Raw genomic sequence first — 24,800 nt, 5'->3', positions numbered from 1 at the left:
GTCTGAAACTGGGAAGGAAATCCTTCACTGAAGAACAGCTGCTGGGTTTTGTTTGCACTGAAGGAAAAGGAGCAGCACCAATACTGAAGGGATTCAAGATGGATGTGTTCCCCTTTCCTTGGTTTACAAAATCATTTCCCTTCTAGGAAGATTCCTAAACACAGCCAGGAGCCCCCCTGGGGGTGGGGGAAGAATACAGAGAGAGGCCAGACCCCAAACCTCTACAAAAGACCCCCAATGGTCTCCAGACCCAGTTCCTCCCCAGTTCCCAAAATGCTTCCATTTCCCATGGGGGGTCGATTGAGCTGGGGATGTTCCCTTGCCATGGGAGCTCTCTCAGCCCTTGCTCTGAGAAATGAGACTCACCTGGCATCCCTGAGGGGTCCTTTTCCAGGGATAGGAAGGGTTTCTGCCAATAAAATCTCATTCCAAGTCCAGCCTCACTTTTCAGAGTGTCGGTTTGCTCCACAAACCCAGAGAATTTGGGACTGCAGGTGCTGCAGGATGAAAACCCATGATGGAATGCCTGGAAGTACCTCCCAGGCAATCTCTGCTTTTCCCCTGCCTGGTGAACCTCCCAGAGAGGAGATGGAGGAGGAGGGGGAGGAAGAGCTCAAGGTGGGGGCACCACGAGATGTCCCAGAGGTCCCGGGGTGCCCTGTCCCCTCTGGGTGCCCCCATCCCCAGCCTGTTCCACCACCATGAACATCCTTCATCCTCCCAGACTGAGCTCCTGCCCTGGAAAATGGTGCTTCCAGGAGGGAGAGAGGTCCCATATGCCCTTCTGCCAAACTTCCTGGCCTCTCCCAGGCTCCTGAGACCGAAGCCACCCGATCCCAGCCTTGCTTCTCACCCTGTCTGCCTTGTCATTTCTCTGTGGTGCCACATGTCCTTCCTTAAATAAACCCCACTCGCTGGCCCCTGTCCAGGCTGCAGGATCTCCAGAGATCCCATCTGGGAGGGCACTGAAGGGAAACAGAGCCCCAGAGCTGATCTGAAGTGAGGTGGGAGATGTTCCCTTAAAAACCCCACCAGATCCAGCACATCCTGAATCATCAGGAACCCTCCAGAGGAGCTCAGGAGCTGTCAACAAATCCTTGCCTGCAGCCAGGAAGGGACCAGAGGTGAAGAGAATCCTCTCCATCATCAGTGAGGATGGGATGATTGGGAGGGATGAGACAGCAGCAGACTGAGCAGGACTGAGATGCTCAGTGGGAAAGCCTGTTTCCGTAAAACTTTGAAAAACTCTGGATTTGCACCTATTTCGAGCTGCAGATGGATTTTGGGGGTGATAGATGACCCCAAATGACCCTCTGGGATGTGCTGGGCTTTGAAGTCCTGCAGGAGAGGAGCCCAGTGTGGCTCCAGAGGGGACTGGGAATCACCCTCAGCCTGCAGGAAAGGCTTTCCAAAGGTTCCCGGCACGGACCACCCCCTGCAGCTGCAAAAGACCTGGAAAGGGATCTTAAAGTGTTGAAAGACACCTTAAAGCTCATGGGCAGGGACACTTCCCACTATCCCAGGGCGCTGCCAGCCCTGTCCAGCCTGGCCTTGGAGACTTCCAGGGCACCTGTGCCAGGGCCTCCCCACCCTCCCAGGGAGGAATTTCTTCCGAAGATCCTCACGATCTCAGAGATTTTTCCCACCCTGCACGATGCTGAGGCTGTGTTCGGGAGGGCTGAGCCCAGGCAGGGCAGGGCCACGTTTCCCGCATCCCTTGCCCAGGAGTGCCCCAGCCTGGCACCCTCCCCCCCCAGCGTGTGCCAACGGTCCCGTGTGTCCCCGCAGCCCGAGCGGTGCCTGGGCACGGCGGAGTTTTGCCCGGAGCCGGAGGGTGGCACTGCGGCCCCTCCGCAGAGCGGCACGGCGCGGGTGGCAGCGCTGGAGCGCGGCGTCCCCACAGGGGACAGCGGGGCACCCGGGGTGACAGCGGCCACTGAGCCCGGCTCCGAGAGCCCTAGCGGGTAAGGTACGGGTTACACTGCTCTGGGCACTCGGGAAGAGCTGGGACAGCCCCGGCCAGGCGCGGGTTGGGAGGGGAACCGGGAGGAGCTGGGGCGCGGGGCTGCCCTGTCCGCGTTCCCCGATCCTCCGGAGCTGCCAGGATTCCCTGCTGGGCACAGAGGGGGTGCCCTGGGCTTCCATCCGCTCCTTCAGCCAGCTCCGCGATGGTCCTGGCGCTGCAGCTCGGGGAATTCGCCCTCCCCGTGTCCCGGCACACGGGGAGTCCCCCCTTCCCTGCCTGCACAGGGACCGGCCGAGCCCCGGGGACACGGCGGGGACACGGCGGGGACAGCGCTGGCAGTGAGGAGAGCTGGAGAGGGACTGGGGACAAGGGATGGAGGGACAGGACACAGTGAATGGCTCCCAGTGCCAGAGGGCAGAGATGGATGGGATATTGGGAATGAGGAATTGTTCCCTGGCAGGGTGGGCAGGCCCTGGCACAGGGTGCCCAGAGCAGCCCCTGGATCCCTGGCAGTGCCCAAGGCCAGGCTGGACACTGGGGCTGGGAGCAGCCTGGGACAGTGGGAGGTGTCCCTGCCATGGTGGGGTGGCCCTGGGTGGGCTTTGAAGTCCCTCCCACCCAAACCATTCCCTGATTTTGGGATCCTGTGGTGGATCTAGCACCACAAGCCAGGGCACCTCAAATACCCAAGGCTGGACCAAGCATGGCCCTGATTCCACCCTGGAACCCAAGTACACATTTTCCCCACCCTGATCAGTGTGGTCAGTACCTCTGGGTGCCCCAAGCTCCCATTCCCATTGGGATTTCCCTGGTTCTGCAGATAGAACTGTGCCCCTGTGCCCTGCACACACCCTCGGTGTCCCCACATCTCACAGGGCAGGAGACACATCCCAGGGTTTGTAGCCTCACTCCAGGCCTGCTTTGGGCTGGGAAAAGCAAAAATGGACCTATGGAACTCAAAAAGTCTCCCCGTGGTGACAAGGCTGGGTTTGGGGTAGCTGCTGGGAGCCACCAAACATCCCCTGAATTTCCTGTTGTGACCAACAGAGCAGTGGAAAGTCCCCAGAAGCACAGCAGGAGGGTGTCCCTGTCCCTGCTGTCCTCAGCAGCCAAATCTGGGATGCACAGGGAATGCTCTCTGCCCCTGGCTCATGGCTGTTGTTCTGCTGCTCAGCCCCCAGTGTAGGCTTCTGTTGGATTCAGCCCTTTTCTGACTCAGAGATGGGGTAACTAAGAGATGTTTTAAAAACTTTTTTTCTATTTTCAGTTTCATGTGAAGGGTGGGACAATACAGACCAGAGGCTAACTGTGCACAGGCTCCCAGTGCCAGCCATGCCTGTAGCCACCCCTGGGAGCTGCTCTGGGCTCTTCCCTCCCTCTTTGCTCCGACTTTATCCCCTCTGAGCCTGTTTGGGGCTCCAAGCCAGCCAGCAGAGCCCTGGTTTTTAATTGAAGAGATCCAAGTGATGCTTCCTTTGGCCTCCCCTGCACAGAGCTCATCCTGCACCAGCTCATCCTTCCCTGGAGAGCTGAGACAGCTCCTGCTCTGCCTTGTTGCCCCAGCCCCACAGAGGACAGGAAAATTGTGGAGTCAGAAGCAGAATCAGCCCAAGGACCTCCAGTTCCCAGCTCCCTGGGCAGGGCTGCAGGCCTGGCCATGGATGTGCTGACTTTGGAGGATTCTGGGGAGGACAGGGGTGAGGGGCTGAGCAGGGAAAGGGATTCCCATGGCATTCCAGGCTAGGAAAATCAGGGGCTGCAGCTTCACTGAAGCAACCCCAACACTGGGAAGTTTCTCCAGGGTGTTTTAGGGCTGAAAAAGCAGAAATTATTCACAGCACCAGTGGTTTTGGGGAGCTGATGAACCCCTCTGAGCAGGCTGAGTGCTGGGGTGGCTGCTCCACCCCCAGCACAGCCCTGAGCACCCCAAAAGGGGTGACCCTACAAGCTGGGTGCCCCTACACCCTCTCTCCTGGCCCTGGGTGCACCTCGAGCACCCCACGAACTCCAGAAGTGCCTGGGCTTGGCAGGAGAACCCAAAGGCTCCACTAGGAAGCACAAAAGGGGGCAACCCCACGGCAAATCCCTGTTTCTGTGTCACACCAGTGGTGGCTCACAGAGTCCCTGTGGGCAGGACACATGAGGGACATCCCCACTGGATGCTCCCGGGATGTTCTGGTGCAAGAGGGTGTGAGGGGGGTACAAAACAGTGACAGACCCCCCCTCGTTTGCCAGCAAGGGGAGGAGCGGGGCCGCCCCTGGGTGCCAAGCAATGGGAACGCTGCTCCCAAAGAGCCACTGTGGGAATCCATAAAATCAGAGGGTTTTGGGAAAGCTGCAAAAGGCAGGCCTCAGAGACAGCAGAACTGTGATTAGAGCTAAGCAGTAGCCATGAGATAGGTCAGCAGAAAAATTATGTAAAAAGTAGAAAAGTAAGGACAAATTGAACAATGGTCTGTGTATTAATGCCTGTCTAGAATACTTCCTTAAGCTGCAGAAAAGTTTATCTAGAGAGATATTAGGGAGTTCTAAGCTTAATAATGGAGCTCTGTGCATTGTGTTTTAAGGCTCGCAAGCAGGTATTGTATTCAAAATCACAGAGAGTCACAGAATCAGCCGGTTGGAAAAGACCTTGGAGATCATCCAGTCCAACCTGTGCCCTGACACAGCCTTGTCTCCCCGAGCCTCCTCTTCTCCAGGATAAACAACCCCAGCTCCGTCAGTCACTCCTCACAGGACTTGTGTTCCAGACCCCTCCCCAGCCTTGTTGCCCTTCTCTGGACACACTCCAGCCCCTCCCTGTCCTTCCTAAATTGGGGGCCCAGAACTGGACACAGCAATAGAGCAAATAAGCAAGCATTGTTTTAACCAAAGGTGTGTGTGCTTATAGTGGTTGGATGGAACTGCTGTCAATGTGCTTTTGCTTTGTGTGATTGGTCAAAAAACTTTTGAAGTAAGTTGTAACATTATGTTCTTAGTCTGCTGCTGGGTACGTGAGCTGCTGGCATCTTCCCATTGTCATAACCATGAGACTGATGCTGGAAAATACAACAGCTCAAGGCAAGTTCCCAGCAGTCCCGTCCCGCTGGTGATTTGTACACAGACCCCTGGTCAGCGACAAGCCGCGGGCTCGGGGACAGCGCTGGCAGCGATGTTGGCACCGGCTGCCCCCCCGCCCTCGCAGTTGTCCCGCTGCTCTTCCCAGCGCCTGTCACTGCCGGGGAGGCGCTGGCCAGGGTCGCTGCCACCTCCCCTCCACCTCCCCGCGTCCCTCGGGGTGCCGGAGCCGGCCGGGAGCCGCCGGCACACCTGGGGCGCTCCGCCGTGCCCGGGCAGCGCTCCCCGCGGGGGCCGGGGGCGATGGGGGCCATGCGGCCGCCGGGGCTCCGGCCCCGCCAGCGCCGTGATTGGCGCGGAGCGGAACGAATGCCGCAGCTGAGACGGGCCAGGCTACCTGAAGGAGCCCGCATGTCCTCAGGTTTCACTCATGACCATCTGACAGCAGCAGCAGCTGCGCTGCCAACTCGCCGAGCCAAAGGCTCCAGGAGTCGAAGGAGAGGGAAATTCTGGCCCTAAAAGGTCTCTCCTTGGGATTTCGCACTCTCCACCCGACAGTAAGTACTGGGGTCAGCCCTGGGCGGCTGCCAGGCCCCGGGCGGGGCTGCAGGGTCGGGGCTGTGCCCAGGTTTGTCACTGCGGCCGTGCCTGGAGCGGTACTGGCAGTGTCCCGGGATTTGTGGTCCGAGCACTGGAGGTGGATGGGACCAGGATGGACTTTGGTGTCTTTGGGGGTTGTTTAGGGCTGGAGGCACCTGCTGGACCCCCCTGCATGGAAAACTGTCCAGGACTGAGGAGAAAGTCCCCTTTGTGGTGCAGGCAGGGCACGGATGAGGGTGGCAGCAGCCAACGGGCCCTCAGTGGCCACAGGGCTGGGTCAGGCTGAGAGGGGACAGTCAGGGACAGTCAGGCAATGGGCTCCCGAGCCACCTTCCTCGTGTCAGTAAAGGAGCCACGGGCAGGGCTCACAAGTCTCAGGCTCCTTTCTCCTGGCTTCTCCTCTTGGAGGTCTAAATATAAACCCCGGCCTGGGCAAGCCAAGGTTGCAGGAAAGGTCTGTGGGTGCTCCCAGTGTCTCCTTTTGGGAAGGGCCCTGTCCCTGCAGAGCCCCCGTGCTCTGTGGGGTGGCAGGGGGGGACCCCTAGGGCAGAGGGGGCAGTGGGACCCCTGTGCCACACGGGAATGGGGTGGCAGGGAAAGGGGGCACAAAGGCACAGCCAAAAGGGTGCCATGATGAGCCCAGGGTGGGGTTCAGAGCTGGAACCCCCCCGGCAGTCAGGCAGTGCCAGGCTGGGGTTCAGCTCTGGGCTTTTGGGTGCTGTATCCCCCCGTGCCAGCTCCCATCCCCTGCTGCATGGGCAGGGCCCGCTGTGTTCCCCAGAGCCCTTTCGGAGTTTATCCAGGGGCAGTCAGCACCACTCCTCCCATTTCCCCCATCCCCCCCATTCTTCCCATCCCCCCCATCCCCCCCATCTCCCCCATCTCCCCCATCTCCCCTATTCTTCCCATTGCCCCCATTTCCCCCATTCCCCATTCCCCCACCCCTGCAGAGGGACGTTTGCCGAGAAAGCATTTCCTGCCCTCAGGGCACTGATGGAGCTGTCAGGGATCAGCCTGCGGCAGGCAAGGGATGGAACTGCGGCTGCCAGCAAGGGACAACAATTCCACAAAGCCCTGGGGACAGCAGGACATCCCAGTCAGTCCCATTATCCCGGGGAGACCCTGGATGTGTTGATGCAGCGCTGGAGCTGCCTCCTCTGGTTCTTTCCAGGCAAAATGTCGGATTTATAATGGTTTGTGGGGGAAAGAGCATATTTACAGGAACTGTTTAACGAGCACAAAGTCCTGCCTTGACTGTGCTGTGCTAATATTTAAATAGCATTTTCTATTTTCTGGTGTGTGCAGAAGGGTCCAGTTCAGGATTTTGCCTGGCTCTGTGGAGTCCCTTGGGCAGCTCCAGCTCCACTCAGGGAAATTTGCTGGATTTGGGGTAGGAGTGGGAGCGGCAGAGCCATGAGGAGACCCCCAGCACCGTTTCCGTTTGCAGCAGGTTGGACTGACGAGGTTCTGTTTGCAGCAGGTTGGATTTTTAACGAGGTTCTGTTTGCAGCAGGTTGGATTAATGAGCTGGTTTCTGTGCAGGGCAGAAAGGGGATGCTTCGGGAAGTCGTGAGGGAAAAGATCCCAGTTTATCTCGGGAGAGAACAGGGAGGGTGCTCAGCCTCTGTGCCTGTCCTGCTGCCTCCCTCCTGGGATCCATAAATCCCTGGAACATCTCGTCTTTAGGTACCCCTTCTCCATTTCCAGGTGAATCTGGGTGAGATCCCTGGGGCTATGGGGCTCAGCATCTGTGGCAGCTCCAGGAGCCCCGTGCTGGTCCTGCTTGGCAGGGTCTGCTCCAGGGAATTGGGATCCAGAAGCTGCAGTGAGACAGGGGCATCTTCCAGCCCTGGGAAGCTGCAGAGCCCCCAGTATTGCAAATCCCACGGGAGCAGCAGGGCTGGGACCTGCTCCTGGTGCTGTGCTGGGGATCCCTGCGGGAGCTGCTGCCTCTCCTGGCATCCCCCGGGGTGGGGGCATCTCTACCCCCCGTGCCCCGAGGCTAGGGGGGCAGCAGCTCACTGCAGCCCCACGCCACTCTCCCTTCCCCCTCTCTGTCCCCTCGCTGTCCCCTCGCTGTCCCCTCCCTGTCCCCTCGCTGCCTTCCCGGCACGGCTCAGATCTTTTCCGAGCCTGACACGGGAGCTGCCGGCAGGGAGGAGCCGCAGCTCTGGATGACACCCGAGTGCAGGGTGGGCAGTGGGCAAGCGCAGGGTCCCCACTTTAACCCTTCCCTGGCTGCTCAAGACTCCAGCACTGCCAACTCCCCCCAAAATAATCCCGAGCCGCCACCCAGGCCGGTGTCCCCTTTCCAGCAATGCGCTGTCCCCCAGCAGGGACAGTAGGACTGGGGATGGGGTGGCATCCCCGACTCCAGGCAGGAACGGGTCAGTGCGTGGCTGCAGGATGGTGCAACCTCCTATTTCCATCTGCGGCCGGGGAGAGCATCCCAGGATTTCACAGCTCCCGGGCTGTGTGTGCCACCCCCACGCTGAGCACAGCAGGTACAGCCTCAGGGCACCGAGCCCCGGGAGCTGCAGGGCAGCAGCGATCCGGGAATTGCGGGGAATTCCTTCCCACGTGGGTTTGGTGCTGCTGAAGGAGCGGAGGCGCCTCTGCAGGGCTGGATTTTTTGGGCCTGATGTCCCTGGAGGAGCCGTCCCCCTTGGAGGTTCAGCACGCAGGATTTGGCTTTCCAAAGGAGGCCAGAGCCGGGTTGGATCGGCTGGGTTTTTGCACGGAACTGGAGGAGGGAGCAGCATTGGCTTTGGCAGGCGCAGAGCAGCCAGAGCAGTGCACACCCCACGGAAGGTGCTGCTGGAAAGGGACACAATTCCAAAGGAATTGTGCATCTATCCCATTCCATGGAAATCCCCAGCACAGCTGCGGGATGTCCCTGTATTAGTGCAGCACCAGGCTGGAGCAGCTTGGCTGCTGCCGGGAAAGGCTGCAGAGAGTTGGGAGGGCTCCTCTCTGCTCGAGACAGGCAAAAGGCAGCGGAGCTGCATCGTCCATTGCAGGGAATTCATCCTCTCTGTGCTTAAAATAATGAAATCAGGGAATGGTTTGGGTTGGAAAGACCTTAAAGCTCATCCCATTCCATGGGCAGGGACACCTCCCACTGTCCCAGGCAGCTCCAAGCCCAGTGTCCAGCCTGGCCTTGGGCACTGCCAGGGATCCAGGGGCAGCCCCAGCTGCTCTGGGAATTCTATCCCAGCCCCTCCCCACCCTGCCAGGGAACAATACCTCATTCCCAAGATCCCATCCATCCCTGCCCTCTGGCAGCAGGAGCCATTCCCTGTGCTCTGTCCCTCCACCCCTTATCCACAGTCCCTCTCCAGCCCCCTGTGCTGCTGCCCTGGTGACCTGTGAGTGACAAGCAGTGGCCTGGCTGGGGGACAGCGGTGGCACACGAGGAGCAGGAGCTGCTGCAGCATCTCAGTGCCCTGCTCTGGCTGGGAAGAGGCATCCAGCAGTGCTGGGCTGGCTCTGGAATCATTTCCCAAGGACCTTCCCTTTGGCTGGGCTCAGGGGCATTCCAGCAGCCCTTGGTGATGGATGCACTTGGAAACATCCCCCATCCCTGCTGGCACGCCTGGCTTGGGCCACGCTGCAGGCAGAGAGCAACAAACCCCACCCAGAGCAGGGCAAAGAGCCGCGGTGGTGACAGGAACCCGCCCTGGGGACGCGTCACTCACGGGAGCCACCGGTGCCAGAGGTATCACAGCCACACGGCCCCGCCATTAGAAACATCTGCAATTCAAAGCATGATGCTGGAAAATGAAAAATTGCTTCTTTTTTTTTTTCCTCACTCTGAGACTTCTGAGCTCACCACTATTTTAAAATAGAGTGGGAAAAGGCTTAGGGTTACTTAATTTTCTTAATGGTGTTGTTTTCTTGTGAAAATCTTCCACCCTCTGCCTTTAAAGCAGCCTAAAAATTCAGCAAGTTTCCAGAACCATCGTGCTGCTGGAATTCCAGCATCCCACAGCAGTGTCCTAGGAGCTCTTTGTGTGTGAAAGGAAATTCTGGAGATTTCCTGTATCTTTCCAGAGGGTTTTTGTAATGGAGTTACAGCACAGAATTAACAGACCACAATTTCTCCAGGGGTGGAAGCATCAAGCTCTTAAACTGCACAGAAAGGAATGTAAATTTGTTTATAAAACGGTTGATTTTTTTCTGCCACAACTGAGGGTGCTCATCCAAGTCCCTGGAGAAACTCCCATAATCCTGAATATTCCACAGCCTTGCTCAGCCCCAGGGAAATCTGCAGGAGCTGAGATGAATCTCCCCCACCTGCAGGATTGGAGTTCTCCACTCCCTGTGCCACTTGTGGATAAAAGAACCCAAACATTTCACATCAGATTTTTTCAATCTTCCCAGGTTTTTTCCTAAAACTTGTGGGAAATACAGTAGGAACTAAACAAATAAACAGCCCACAGGACTTTTTCAGGCCGTGGCACCCCTAGGACCATGCCAGGAGGGTTTTCTGCAGCCACCAGACTTTCCAACACTTCTTGTCATCCTGCAGGCTCCTGCTGCCCTGGCTTGGTTTGGAGCAAATCTGTGTTTTCCTGGCAGCATAATCTGTGGAATTTGGAGGTTTTAAAACCTGTTCAATGCATGCAGGGGTGGGGAGGGTGTTTATTGGACACGCAGCAGGTTTGGGAGAGCAGGGTCAGGAATAGATCAGGGATCTGATAATCATGGAATGGGTTGGGTCAGAAGGGACCTTAAAAACCATTTAATTCCACCCCTGCCATGGCAGGGACACCTCCCACTATCCCAGGCTGCTCCAAGCACCAATGTCCAACCTGGCCTTGGGCACTGCCAGGGATCCAGGGGCAGCCACAGCTTCTCTGGGCACCCTGTGCCAGGGCCTGCCCACCCTGCCAGGGCACAATTCCTGCCCAATATCCCATCCATCCCTGCCCTCTGGCACTGGGAGCCATTACCTGTGCCCTATCCTCACCCACCCAGCCCTGTGTGCCTGGGGGGAAGCTGCAGCTTCTCTGGCTTGGTTCCCTGGGAAACTCCAGGGCTGCAGGTGCCCCCCAGTGCCCCATTCACATTCCCTGAAAAAATCCCCTCGCCCAGGATTTTTCTCCTGGGAGGCTGAGAAGCCTCAGATAAAAATGAAAACAATTCTTATCCCATTTGCTTCTCCTGTGCTGTGCTCATGTGGAATGTGTTTGGAGATTGTTTACCCACAGGTGATTGTTCCATTGCATTCTGCTGGGAGTTGTTTTCACTCTTTGGCCAATCAGGGCCAGGCTGTGCTGGGACTCTGGAGAGAGTCACCAGTTTTCATTACTATCTTTTAGCCTTCTGTAAGTGTCCTTTCTGTATTCTTTAGTATAGTATAGTATTCTTTAATATAGTAAAGTATTATAAAGTAATAAATCAGCCTCCTGAGAACATGGAGTCAGATGCATGCATTTCCCTGCAAATACAATATCCCAGAGCACAGGAGGCTCCAGATTTTCAGGTGATCCCCCAAAAAATAAATGCCTTAGGGAGGAACTGGAGCCTGGGTCAGGCAGGTGAGGGAGATCTGAATCCCCTGTGTCCCCCAGAGCCAAGAATGCCCTCCCCCTCTCTTCCCCAGCCCATGGAGGTTATTTTCTGGGCAGAATGAAGTGCCTGGGTGGAGTGACTTTTCTAGCAGCCTCAGACAGGACCTGCCCCCCACTGTCCTGTTACACAGAACCTCTTACACAGCAGCCCTGGGAGCTCCCAGACCAGCCCTGCTACTTTGGTGCTCGATTCTTGCGTGTGCCCTCAGCAGCAAAAATATCAGGGGGAGCTGAATTTCTCTCCAAGTGCAGCCTGGGCACCCCTGAGCCAGGAGCTGCTCCCACTCCCTGCTGGGAATTCCTGGTGCAGGAACTGGGCGTTGAGATGATCACCCAGGACATGCCATGGGCAGGGTCCCAAAGCTGCAGCTCACCTGTGTCATGTCACAGCAGCAGGCCCCCAGCCAGGTGACAATTAGCATTGACCCCATGATTCACAGAAGGCTGATCAATCTCTTTATTATTATATCATTATTAGGAAACCCATAGCTTTTATAGACAGCTATGATACCCCTGGACCTGATTGGTGCTCCAGTCCAAACACCATCACCATCAGCTAATTAAGAAACCACCCTTTGGTAAACAAACCTCCATGACACATTCCACATGTTCACAAGATAAGAATTATTTATTATTCTTTCCTCTGATCTTCTCACAGCCTTTCCCTGGGAAAGTTCTCTGTTTCTCTCTGTGGCCAAGGAGCTGCTGCCACAGTGTCACAGCAAAAAGGAGCCAATAATCTCAGCAGGATGGCCAAAATTTAAGAAGCAAATAAATCAGTGCTCTGAAGAGACATTTTAAGTGATTGATTTCCCAGCAGGAAAGATGAGGGGCAGGGATCTTCTTTAATCAGGGACTCTTGGGGGACTCAGGTGCCGGAGAGGGACCTTGTGGGTGACTTGTGCCACACATGTCACTGGGCCTTTACCTGTGGGAGCACAGAGTTTGGTCTGGGTTATTCATAGGAGCTGCTAAAAACCTGCCAGGATGGGCCAGGGCTGCTCCTCCTGTTCCCATGGCCAGGGGCTGGGCCCAAGGTGGCACCCTTCATCTGGCCTGGTGGGACCTGGCTCTGCGCCCCACCCTGTGTCCCCCTGTGGGGCTGGGCTCACTGGGGACAGAGGGGTGCTGGGCTGAGCCCCCACAGAGCCTGGCCTTGGCTTTGCTTCCGAGGTGGGAGGCCACCAGAGATGCTGGTGGCTTCTCCACTGTGCTCTGTGGGACCTGGGCATGGGATTAGCCCTGCTCAGCTCCCCATCCTCTCTGGGCGGCCCCAAAGGGCTCAGAGCGGCACCAGGAGCTGCAAAAGATCCTAAAAAGCCATGAAGAATTCCCTTTCCAGGGGCAACACCTCCTTTGAGCCTCCCAGCGTAGTCTCAGGCAGTGCTGCCCTGCCCCAGCATCACCCAGCCAGCTCCTGGTGCTGCCGGCGCTGCTCCATGGCCCAGAGAGTGGCTCGGGGGCTCCAGCCCGGCCACAGGAGAGGGGATTGGGGCAGGAAAGGGGACAGGGGTAGGAAAGGGGACCGGGGTAGGAAAGGGGACAGGGGTAGGAAAGGGGACACAAGCAGGAGAGGGGACAGGGACAGGAGAGGGGACAGGGGCAGGGAGAGGGGACAGGGGCAGGGAGAGGGGACCGGGGCAGGAGAGGGGACCGGGGCAGGGAGAGGGGACCGGGGCAGGAGAGGGACAGGGCAGGAGAGGGGACTGGGCAGGAGAGGGGACGGGGCAGGAGAGGGGACCGGGGCAGGAGAGGGGACAGGGGCAGGAGAGGGGACTGGGGCAGGAGAGGGGACAGGGGCAGGAGAGGGGACGGGGCAGGAGAGGGGACCGGGGCAGGGAGAGGGGACCGGGGCAGGAGAGGGGACAGGGGCAGGAAAGGGGACACGGGCAGGGAGAGGAGACACGGAAAGGAGAGGAGACAGGGGCAGGAGCAGAGCTGGGGCTGCTCGCAGCGGCTCCCTGGGACAGGAATGAGCAGAGTCATGGGGCTGCAGAAACCTGAGCCTGGCGCTGATCGCTGGTGGCAGCTGGAGGCAGAGCCACCTCCGGCAGCGGGGACAGTGCTGGGGACCGCGGCGGCAGCACCGGGGAATCACGGCCCGGACAGCACCCCCCGCACCGAGCGGGGACAGTTCTGGCACAGCCCGTGGCACAGGCTGCTCCTGACAGCCCTGCGAATCCCCATTTCCAGGGAAACTGAGGCAGTCCCGAGTGACGAGCTCCTCTGAGCCCTCAGAGCTGCCAGAGATGAGGTGGGAAGGTCAAGCTGCACCAAGGGAAATATAGGTTGGATATCAGGAAAAAGTTTTTTCCAGAAAGGGTGAGAAAGTTCTGGAATGGCTGCCCGGGGAGGTGGTGGAGTCACCTCTCCTGGGTGTGTTTAATAAAGCCTAAGTGGCTCAGGGTGCCAGGGTTTAGGTGAGGTGCTGGGGGTGGGGTGGACTTGATGATCTTAAAGTTCTCTTCCAACCTTGTGATTCAGCGATCCTGTAATTTTGTGAATTCTGTGGAGGTCCCCCATGGGCCCTGTGGGTCCTGGAGTGACTCCACTGCCAGAACCTGGGTGCTGCTCTCTCTGATGACCCCGATGGGTCCATTCCCAGCTGAGGTGTTCTGTGATCCCCCGCACCAGTGCATTCCCCCTGGGATTTAGGGTGATAAACCCAGCCACGGCCCTGTGCTTCTCAGCTTTTTTGAGCTCTCTGTTATCGAGGGGAAGGTTCCAGAGCTGCTCAAGTGGAGCAGGAGCTGGTGTAAGTCCTGAGCAATTCCATGAGAAGCAGCACTGGCAGCACCTCTGTCCCCTGCCCAGGCACTGTCCCCTCTCAGAGACACCTGGGACCCAAAATTCCCTTTTTGTTTGCTTTGATGAGGTCCCACCTCTGGGGTCCATCCCCCCCACCCATGGGGGACCAGCTGGGGCCACAAGCTGGGCTGGGGCCAGACTCCACTTTGCAGTGATGTGACTCAGTTTGTGCCATTAGATAACCCCACTGAGCAAGGACAGAGCTCTCTCTGAATCAGATGGAGTCAGAGAATCCTGCAGGCTGGAAAAGCCCCCAGAGAGCATCAAGCCCAACTGTTCCCCCAGCACCGCCAAGGCCACCACTGGCCCCTGTCCCCAAGTGCCACATCCACAGGGCTTTTAAACTCCTCCAGGGATGGGGACTCCAGCCCTGCCCTTTGGCAGTTCCAAAGTCTGGCCAACTTTTCCAATAAGAAATTTTCCCAACATCCAATTTAAATCTGGCACAGTCGTTCCCTCTCCTCATGTCCCTGTTCCTGGGAGCAGACCCCAACCCCCCTTGGCTGTCCCCTCCTGTCAGGAGTTGTGCAGAGCCACAAGGGCCCCCCTGAGCCTCCTTTTCTCCAGGCTGAGCCCCTTCCCAGCTCCATTTCCAGTCTCTTTTCCCATCAGGGCTGTAAATGTCCAGTTCTCCATAATCCCAAAGGGCTGCGGGTTTCCAGCTGTCGGCACATCAGGGCTCTGGGGATTATTGATCCTGAAGGTTGTTTGGGGGCAGGTGCTTGGCAGCTTCACATGAAGTTTGGGTTTGCCAGTGGGATGCTTGGTTTTGGGAGGGTGAGGCACAGAGGCACCGCTGTCCCAGCATCCATGAGAAGCAGGGTTGAGTTTTATGGGCTCATATCCCACACAGTCTGGAATTATGGGACATTGTCAAGGCACAAGAACCTCTGTGGTGTTGGGGGAGCCTCTGCCAGCATCTCCACCTCCCCCAGGGTGTGTCAGCCTCTTCCCCAGGGTGCAGCCACTCCTCTCTTCCACACTTCCCTCTCTCCAACTCTTTTTATGCAGCAGAACATCCTTACCTCTCCTAACCCACCCACCCTATTCCTTCTGGGAAGCCCATCCCAATCCCTGTAACATCCAAAAGGGCCATTACTGCTTCACTTTTTTGCTCAGGAGAAGCCTTTAACCCTTCCTAGGAGCAGAGCCACCCAGCAGGGCAGGTTCCCTGTGCTTCCTACGGCTGGGAGCTCTGCCAGGGCCCCGGCCCTGCAGGACCCAGCTCCTCTGGCTGAGGAACCTCCTGTTGGAGTCCCCTTGCAGGAGCTGCAGGAGCAGAGTTGTTGATGCTCTGCCAAGAGGAGGCAGCTGGAGCAAGGCTGCAGCTTCCCAAGGTGTTTGGATATGTTGAAGCACAGTGTTTGGGATGTGAAATTGTGTCTGGCACTGCCAGGTGGTGACAGGGACACCAAGTGTCCCAGCCTCCCTGTGCCTCCTGACTGGAGGTAGAATAACAGAATCACAGAATCACAGAATTAATGAGGTTGGAAAAGACCTCTGAGATCTTCAAGTCCAATCCATGAGCCAACACTCCCAGTGTCACCCAGACCATGGCACCCAGTGCCACATCCAGCTTTCCCTAAGCACCTCCAGGGAAGGTGACTTCACCACCTCCCTGGGCAGCCCCTTCCAGTGCCCCATCTTTCTGGGAAAACATTTCTCCTCATGTCCAGCATGAACTTCCCCTGCTACAGCTTAAGGTTGTGTCCCCTTGTCCTGTCACTGCTCCTGGGAGCAGAGCCCAACCCACTCCTGCCAGCACCCTCCTGTCAAGGACTTGGGGAGAACCAGAAGGTGCCCCTTGGTCCTCCTCCAGACTGAGGCTTCCCAGCTATAGATGGGATTGGGGGTCTGGGAGGAGCAGGAGCACCGTGGGTGCTCTGTGATCCACACACAATAACCTTCCCTGCAAGCTCAATATTTCTGCCATAAACACATTTGCCAAAACCCTACTGAGATCCTACCACCAAACACCCCTGAGATGTCCCCAGGTGGTGTCCCTAAAACCCCCAACCCCCCCGAGATGCCCCCAGGTGGTGTTCCTAAAACCCCAACGCCCCCTGAGATGTCCCCAGGTGATGTTCCTAAAACCCCAACCCCCCCTGAGATGTTGCCAGGTGGTGTTCCTAAAACCCCAACCCCCCTGAGATGTCCCCAGGTGGTGTTCCTTAAACCCCACTGAGATCCTGCCACCAAACGCCCCTGAGATGTCCCCAGGTGGTGTTCCTAAAACCCCCAACCTCCCTGAGATGTCCCCAGGTGGTGTTCCTAAACCCCAAACACCCTGAGATGTCCCCAGGTGGTGTTCCTAAACCCCAAACACCCCGAGACGCCCCCAAAGGCCCCCGAGATGTGCCCCGTGGTGCTGCAGCCCCTTGTCCCCGCAGGCTGGGCGCGGCGGGCCCGGGAGCAGAATGAGAGCATGGCCGGCCTGCCGCACATCCCGGGCCCCGAGAACCTGCGCCCCTTCACGCCGGCCTCGCTGGCCGCCATCGAGCAGCGCAGGGCCGAGGCCGAGGCGCTCCGCATAAGGAGGCAGCAGGTGGAGATGCCTGAGGAAGAGGAGGTCAAGCCCAGCAGTGACCTGGAAGCCGGCAAGAACTTGCCCCTCATCTATGGTGACCCACCCCTGGAGCTCATCGGGACCCCCCTGGAGGACCTGGACCCTTTCTACAAGGACAAGAAGGTGAGGGACGGAGTTTTGCCCATGGTAGGCTTGGCCTTAGGGGTAAGTCCTGAGCAAAAGACCCAAGCAGGGACCGCCTGTGCTTACCTGAGCCCATCCTGATGACCCGCTCTCAGTTTCTCTGGGCCTGGATTGAAGGCACTGGAGACAGTAGCTCATGTTCAGACTCAGGTGTTTATTATTTCTTAGCAGTAAAACAGTCTCACAACCATGAGTTCTGCAGCAAGGCACAAAATGGCCAACAATCTCTTGTCACAAGGTCTTTTAAGACTGAACTATTCAATTAAGAGCTGACACCTAGATTATTTTCACTTTTAATGCAATAACTGATCCCAAAGAGCCCACAATGGGGACTTTTCTGCCCAATTACAAAATGCCACCCAAACCCATGAAGAAGGAAGAAGAAGCATAAAGAAGAAACCCAGGACAACACCCTGTGCCCTCCATCTTGCTTCTGTACACAACACACTAAAAATCCCAAATGTAAATTTCTCACCCAGGTGTGAATGCAAATTTCACACCTACACTGCTCTCTATAACCTATTTCACACTTTTATGAATTCCAGTCTGTCTTGGAGTCTAGGAAACTTTCTCCATGAATGAGGGTCAAAATCAGTGCTCCCCTGGGGATGAAGACACCCCAGAGCAGACAGAGAAATATTCCTGGTGCCCTGGGTTTCTACAATCCACCACCCCAGATTGCTGTGGTTGCTTCTCTCCCAAAGCAGAGAGCATCTCCAAGCTTTTGGAGCTCCAAAGACACAGGGAAATCTCCCCTCCGAGGGCAGCCCTTGGTCCGTGGTGTTTGGGAGGTGTAGAAGGACTAACCCCCCCCTCCCCTCTTTTCTCCACAGACGTTCATAGTCCTCAACAAGGGCAAGTCCATCTTCCGCTTCTCGGCCACCCCTGCCCTCTACATGCTGGGGCCCTTCAACCCCATCCGCAGAGGAGCCATCAAAGTCCTCATCCATTCATATCCTTGGTCTCTGGGGTGCTGCTCCATGGCCAGCTCAAACCCTGGTGTTCAGAGTCCAAACAGCCCAGGAGAAGGACAAGTGAAGGGGTTGATGATGGGGTGGTGTGGAAACCTCCTGGGCGCCCAGCACAGGCAGGACCTGCTGCCCAGAGCTTTACTCCAAGGAGCAGGTCCTTGATGGGCACCTTGGAGGCACCAAAAGCTCGCTTCTGGTTGGAGAAGGGAGGAATCAGTTTAGATGGAGAAGGGAAGAAGCCCAAGGGGTGAGGCTTCCTAGGGAGAGGATGAAGGGTTTTGAGGTCTGGGGAGACTTGGAAAGGAAGGGAAATGTTCATGGGTCAGATCTGGTCCCACTGGGAAGGGGGTGAGCAGGGGAGCTCCAAGGAGGCTTTGTTAGAGGGAAGCAGAGGAACCCAGACAGAGAGGGAAGGAAAGGCAGGAAAAGAGCCCAAGAGCATGAGGAGCATTGCAGAGTGGGTGGAAATGATCCCAGCAGAGCTCTGGAGGAAGTGAGGGTTCATGGCCATGAGAGAGGAGGAAAAGAGGGAGGTTTTGCAGCAGAGAGGGCTAAGCCTCATAGTTAGAACTTTCTGGAAAGAGGTGAAGGTTTTTGAGGTCTGGAGAGACAATGAAAGGAAGGGAAAGCTGCATCCAAAGGTGATAGAGAGGAAGGAGCACAGGGGACAGAAAGGGAGGAAGGGCCAGCACCACAGAGCTGGGAAGGGGAGCAGAAAGGAAGGAAAGGGGCTGGGACCATGCACGGAAGCAAAGAGGAAAAGAGGGAAGAGTGAGCACAGGACTGAGGCAGGAGAGCAGCAGGAGGAGCAGGGCAGGGTGAAGGACCAAGGTGGCAGCCAGGACAAGAGGAACAGGGACACTTGGCTTCCTGACCATGGGGAGGGGGGATCCAGGCACCATGAGAGCATTTGTCCTTGACCAGGTTTTAAATTATTCAGCATGTTCATCATGATCACCATTTTAACCAACTGTGTGTTTATGACAATGAGCAACCCCCCGGCGTGGTCCAAGAACGTGGAGTGAGTCCTGAGACCTCCCCTGGCCACGGGGACAGCCCAGCTTGGCCATGTCCCTCAGGAGGGACAAGACCAAGGCTGAGAGAGGGGGGTGGGGATCCAGGCACCCTTTGGCACAGGGGAGCTGTCACTGGGATGTGCTGGTGACCCTCAGAAGGGATGTCTACACTCTCCATAGGGCACTGAAAAGTGAGAATGCTTCAGAGCTGCCCAAAGTCAGGGGGCTTCCCAAGTTTGGAGAGCCCTGAAGAGCAGGTTGGGCTGGGCTGGGTCAGCACTGTCAGTCTGGAGAGGCTGAGCTGATCCACCTGTCCAAGCAACATGGACAACCCAGGGGAGAGGGGAAATCCAGCATTTTCTGCTGTGGTTCTGCACAGTCAGGCTTCAGAAGGGCTTTGCAGAGAGCGAGGGGGTGGTGGGACATCAGCAGGGACAGAGGTGATGCAGAATGGTCCCCAGAGGGATTGGTACCTTGAGATGTCCCAGCCCACCTTACAAGGTGAGGAGAAAACCTCTCCCAGTGCTGAAGCACCCCAAAAACCTATCAGACCCCAAGTCAGCTCCTCAAGACATTCCCCCTGGGAGGGGTGGGCAAACCTTGGAGCTGGGCAAGTGTGTCCCAGGTGACCAGTCCCCTTTCAGATACGCCTTCACTGGGATCTACACCTTCGAGTCTCTCATCAAGATCCTGTCCAGAGGCTTCTGCATCGACGACTTCACATTCCTGCGTGACCCGTGGAACTGGCTGGACTTCATGGTCATCTCCATGGCGTGAGTCCTGCGGGATGGGGAGGAATGAGGAGTGCTTTGGGGCAGAGCCCCTGCAGCTCTTCCCTCTCCTGTCCCACAGCTACATTACCGAGTTCGTGGACCTGGGGAACATCTCTGCTCTCAGGACCTTCCGTGTCCTCCGTGCCTTGAAAACCATCACAGTGATACCAGGTGGGACTTAGAGGAGGGGCCTCCCTTCCGTGCCTTCCCCTGAGCTCTGGTGTTCCCACCATTCCCAGCAATTCCTGCTTCTTTGGGCAGCTCCAAGAGAAAACAGAGGAAATGAGGTACTCCATAAATTTTCCACGTAAATTTGGCTTTTGGGCCAGGTCCTGCTGATTTTACATCTTGAAATCACTGCACTCAACAGATTGTTTGACAGCCCCTGAAGAGGCAGATGTGATGTTTTTAAGGCCTCTTGGAGATGGATTAAGGGAATTTGTGCTCCCAGTGGATTTATGGGTTTGATAAACCAAATTTCTCAATTTTTGAAGCTATGGACTCAGTTTTGTGCCCATTGTTGGCTGTCTGGTAATGAGGCTGAGATATTTAACAGGTATTGGTTTAACATCACCCAAAACATCCAGACTTGTGTGAGGAGTACCCTATCAAACCCCTCTGATTGCTGATTTCCAAATCTGATACCGTTTCAACATGGTGCTTTCAACACCTGGTGCAAGCACACAGAAATCTGAAGCGTGAGACTGAACAGAAAATGAAAATTCCTTGTGGTGAATAAATCCTTGTGGTGTCCCTGTGGGCTGCAGATTGTGAGGGTTCACATTTAAATGTTTTTTCCTTCATCAAACAGGCTAAAAATTGCATTAAGCAAAATGCAAACTGCTGCTTCTTTCTGGAATTACATCCCGAAGGGCTCTGCAGAAATAGCAGTGGCAAAAATGAGCTGGTTTGGAACATCTGACCTTGGTCAGGCCCTTGGAGAACAGGATTTTACCTAAATAGTTTGGGGAATGCTGACCTGGCAAGAGGGCAGGGCTAAAAGTCATTTCCTTGGAGAATTTCTCCATGTGAGAAAGCTCTGGGTTCAGAGAAGCTCTAAAGATGAACATTGGGATTTCCCAGCATTGCTCATCACCCATGTAGACCTTGGCTGACAGGAACCCCATCCTCCACAGAAAAACCCCACTGAGGATGTGTGGGTGAACCTCCCTGGGGAGGGATCTGATGATGTGGGGAGAGATGAGTTAATCCAGGTGCAGGTGTCACTTTGTCACCTTCATTGGGGCACACCAGGGAATTGCCAGCTTGAAGGGACCAGGATGAGGGGTCTGGTAGGGCTCCCAACCACCCAGGGACAGCAGTTAGGCCACAGAGGCTTTTCTGGAGCTGGGAGAGGTGCACAGCATCGAACAGCTGGGCCAGCAAAGAGCTTCTCCATGTCCCACCCTGAAGTGCTTCACCCCAGTGGCTTGGTACAAAAAAAAATTGCCAGATTTGGGGAAAAAAAAAGAAAATGCAAAGGAATTGATGGCTGCCAGGCTGGGGTGGGCTTTGGTTTGGATATCCCAAGGCTGGGATCAGGAAGTCACCAGCACCAACCCAAGGGTGACAGCCAAGTGTGGGGACAGAGCTGGGCTGTGATGTGAGCACAGAGCTGGGGGCTCACTCAGGGGTGACAGCCAGCACCTTTTGGGGACTCCACAACTAACCAAGGAGCAGTCAGCTCAGTGGTGGCGCCTCCCCCCAGGGCTCAAGACGATCGTGGGGGCTCTGATCCAGTCGGTGAAGAAGCTCTCGGACGTGATGATCCTCACGGTTTTCTGCCTGAGCGTCTTCGCCCTCATTGGCCTCCAGCTCTTCATGGGCAACCTCCGGCAGAAGTGTGTGCGCTGGCCTCCCCCCAACAGCACCTTTCTGCAGGATCTGGGGCTGGACAACGACACCTCGGCCAACTCCACCTTCGACGACTTCATGGATGACTTCACCGGGAACTTCACCGGGAACTTCACCGGGAACTTCACCGGGAACTTCACCGAGAGCAGCAGCTTTGACTTTGAGGCCTACATCAGTGATGAAGGTAAAGCTCCTGCAGCCCTTCCCCTCTGACCCCCCACCCCTGTCTGCTCCTCAGTTTCCTGCTCCTCCTGGCCACGCCGAGGTTTGCTCACAGGGACCTTCCTGCCCAGGCTGGTGGGTGGAACAGGCTGTGCGCCCTGACTGAAGGGACAGATGGGATCAAATCCCCCTGGACAGGACAATGAGGTCCACTTGGGCAAGCTGAGCTCTTCCAGGAAGGTTTCACAACAGGAAGGTTGGGATGGACCAGAGTCTCCACCCCTCTCACTTGCTGGTCAGGGCCAATGTGCCATCGAGGGGGTTACAGCAGGGAGACCAAACCCTTGAGGAGCAGGGGGAACTTTGGGTGGAAAACCAGAGGAAAAGATGCAGGAATGACAATTTGAAGCCACCTTTCACTATCTGGATCCTTCCCTAGGTACCACAGTGCCCAATGAAGCCTTTATGCAACACCACAAAAGCCTCAGGAGGGCAGGGAGAGAGGGAGGGAGAGGTGGGAGCAGCGCAGCTCATCAGGAACGTTTACCTTTCTCCTTTCTTACCCCTTCTTTGAAAATTTTGCCCACAGTATGGTGGGGTTTTGTTTTCTGAGTTTTTAAACTCCACAAGAATGTAAAAATCTAGCAAACCTGCCTGGTAGAGCTGCAGGGTGCCCCACATCTCATTCAGGACACTCAGCAGAGCTCAGAAGGTTGGGCTGTGTCTCAGCTGAGCTGCTTGGCCCAACAATCAGCTCCATCATTCATTACAGGAAGGTTTTGGTAGGGGACAAGTTCCATCTATGGCATCTGATGAGCTCCAAGCAAAGAGGAGCTGCCCAAGGCCACAAGTGCAGCAGGGCAGCTGCTGGGGCCAGCCCAAAACCCTGGTATAGCACAAACAGGATATTTCCTCCCTGAGCCCCCACAGGATAAAGAGAAGCCCCATGGCAAGAAGGCAGGCAGGGCCAGGGAGGATCCAGGAAGGCCCAGAATCCCGGGAGGGCTGTGCTGGGTGATGTCCAGGACTGGATCCAGCTGCCGTCTCAACATCCAGGTGTGGGTGCCTGCAGGTGCTCCCCTGTGTCCCTGGCAGGTCACTGCCCAGGGCTCCTGTGGAGCCCTAAGGAAGAGCTGTAAGCACCCCTGGGTCCCCACCAGCGATGGGAGCAGCAGGAGGAGCTGCAGCAATGGAGCAGGAGCATTTCCCCAGGTTGTCCTGGGACTCCTGCTGTGCCCATGCTTGGTGCTTCCTGCCAATGCCCTGATTTCCCAGGAAAACAACCCAGCCCTGATCCTTGAACCTCGTGTTAACCCATTTTCTGGGTGGCCTGGCCCCAGCTACATCCAAAGGGATTTCCAGGAATGGGAGGGACCTGGTTGGATTGATGAAACAATCCCAGGAGCTCCCTGAGACAGAGCCAAGACAAACAACAAAGTCAACAGAGAGTAGATAAGCACGTGCCTGACACTGGGAGTCAACAAATTCCCCTGGGATTCAAGGAATTTCCTTGACAGCAAGTTGCACCCAAGAGTTTGAAAATCAATATTTATGCTTATTTATTTATTTATTTATTCATTCATTCATTCATTTCTTTTTATTCCTTGCTCTTTCCCCACCTGCAAAGCCAATTACTACTTCCTGGAGGGAGCCCTGGATGCCCTGCTCTGCGGGAACAGCAGCGACGCTGGGTGGGTGAGACCCCCTCCCTCTGCACCCCTGGGAGGGCACAGGGAGCTGCCACAGCCCGTGGGACCCCTGATGCTTGGGGTGGGACAGGGAATGTGGCTCTGCAGGGGAACAGTCCAGGGACCCGGGTGGGGCAGCTTGGGGACCACTCTGAGGGTATCAGCTGGATCACCCCAATGGTACCAACTCCAGGGTACCAGTCTGGGCATCACCACTGTATCAGCTTCAGCTGGAATCAGTTCAGGAGCCCCAAATTTATCAGCTTGAGGGGTCTCAGTCTGAGCCTCCTGCCTGTGCCATCTTTGGGGGGCATCAGCTCTCAGACAGGGGCAGGTGCTGCCAGTCCAGGCATCCCGCCTGTCCCATTCTGGAGGGGAGGGACCCCCTCTGCCCCCCCTCCCTTAGGGATGAGTTTGGCTGTGGGGCCATGCCAGGGTCTCATCCCTGCTGTCCCCCTGGCAGGAAGTGCCCCGAGGGCTATGAGTGCATGAAGGCCGGGAGGAACCCCAACTATGGCTACACCAGCTACGACACCTTCAGCTGGGCCTTCCTGGCCCTCTTCCGCCTCATGACCCAGGACTTCTGGGAGAACCTCTTCCAGCTGGTAGGCACTGCCCTCCACCCCCGTGCCAGCGTTCCTCTCATCTCCCTGCTGCCCCTGAGGTGAAGTCACTGACTGGAACCTTGTGGGTCTTTCTGAGGCTGTGGATCCAGCCAGGATCAGTGGAGGTGGGGATGGTCCCATCTACTACTTCACTAATATGGAAGACACTGTGTTTCAGTGCAGTGTATTTCTCATGGTGTTGCCAGCTCTAGCATGGAAATCAGGGATTTATAAGATTGTCCAGAGCATCTCTGGCTCCAGCTGAGGGACAGGATAAGGAGGAGAAGCCAGGTCTCTTGTCCCCTCCTTGAGTTGTCCTCTAGGGAGACACCACAGAACCCCAGCTGACCCCGGCTCCAGAGGCTGGCCAGGTAAAAGGGATCCTACACCTGAGGCTCCCCCTGTCCTCTGGGAAGGTTTGCCCAGATGATCAGAGGCAGAAAAGGACCATGCTCTCCTGAAGGTGAGCCCTGAGAAGGTGGGGGCTGAGCAAAGCGAGGCAGTGATGGAATATTGGCCCCACCTCCATCACCCCCAGCCCTTGGGAACCTTGGGAAACAAGGCTTCTCTCTGCCTCCCACCAGTCCCAGCCCAGTGCCAGGGCCTGCAGGAAGGTCCATTGGGCAATGACCAACCCTTGGAGAAGACAGGAGCAAAATATTTCCCTCCTACCACAACCAGGAGGGTGTCCCAGAGCAGCACCTTCTCTTGGGAGTGCCACCAAAGTGACATGGTGACCTCCCTGCCACCTCTTCCCACAGACACTGCGGGCAGCAGGGAAAACCTACATGATCTTCTTCGTGGTGGTGATCTTCCTGGGCTCCTTCTACCTCATCAACCTCATCCTGGCCGTGGTGGCCATGGCTTACGCCGAGCAGAACGATGCCACCATGCTGGAGGAGCAGCAGAAGGAGGAGGAATTCCAGCAGCTCATGGAGCAGCTGAAGAAGCAGCAAGAGGAGCAGGAGAGATTGGTGAGTTTGAAGAGTGGAGGCCAAAATGAGAGGTCTTGGA

The 24,800-nt window shown here is 56.6% G+C and overlaps 1 protein-coding gene across 1 annotated transcript in view; it reads left to right on the top strand.

The window, feature by feature from the left end:
* Positions 1-6,944: 6,944 nt before the first annotated feature.
* The window catches only part of SCN4A (sodium voltage-gated channel alpha subunit 4), a 45,559-nt gene continuing 27,703 nt past the window's right edge, over positions 6,945-24,800 (top strand). The window contains exons 1-10 of the mRNA XM_050985572.1: positions 6,945-7,103; positions 16,398-16,696; positions 17,551-17,669; positions 18,620-18,709; positions 19,349-19,477; positions 19,557-19,648; positions 21,186-21,515; positions 23,121-23,184; positions 23,645-23,786; positions 24,548-24,760. Coding sequence (XP_050841529.1) covers positions 7,037-7,103; positions 16,398-16,696; positions 17,551-17,669; positions 18,620-18,709; positions 19,349-19,477; positions 19,557-19,648; positions 21,186-21,515; positions 23,121-23,184; positions 23,645-23,786; positions 24,548-24,760 — 1,545 coding nt within the window. The 5' untranslated portion in view covers positions 6,945-7,036. The remainder of the gene's footprint in view (positions 7,104-16,397; positions 16,697-17,550; positions 17,670-18,619; positions 18,710-19,348; positions 19,478-19,556; positions 19,649-21,185; positions 21,516-23,120; positions 23,185-23,644; positions 23,787-24,547; positions 24,761-24,800) is intronic.

Source organism: Serinus canaria, chromosome 27 (genome assembly GCF_022539315.1).
Source record: "Serinus canaria isolate serCan28SL12 chromosome 27, serCan2020, whole genome shotgun sequence".
NCBI classification, from domain to species: Eukaryota; Metazoa; Chordata; class Aves; order Passeriformes; family Fringillidae; genus Serinus; species Serinus canaria.
The sequence above is the reverse complement of the archived record's forward strand: the minus strand, read 5'-3'. Positions and strand labels throughout refer to the sequence as shown.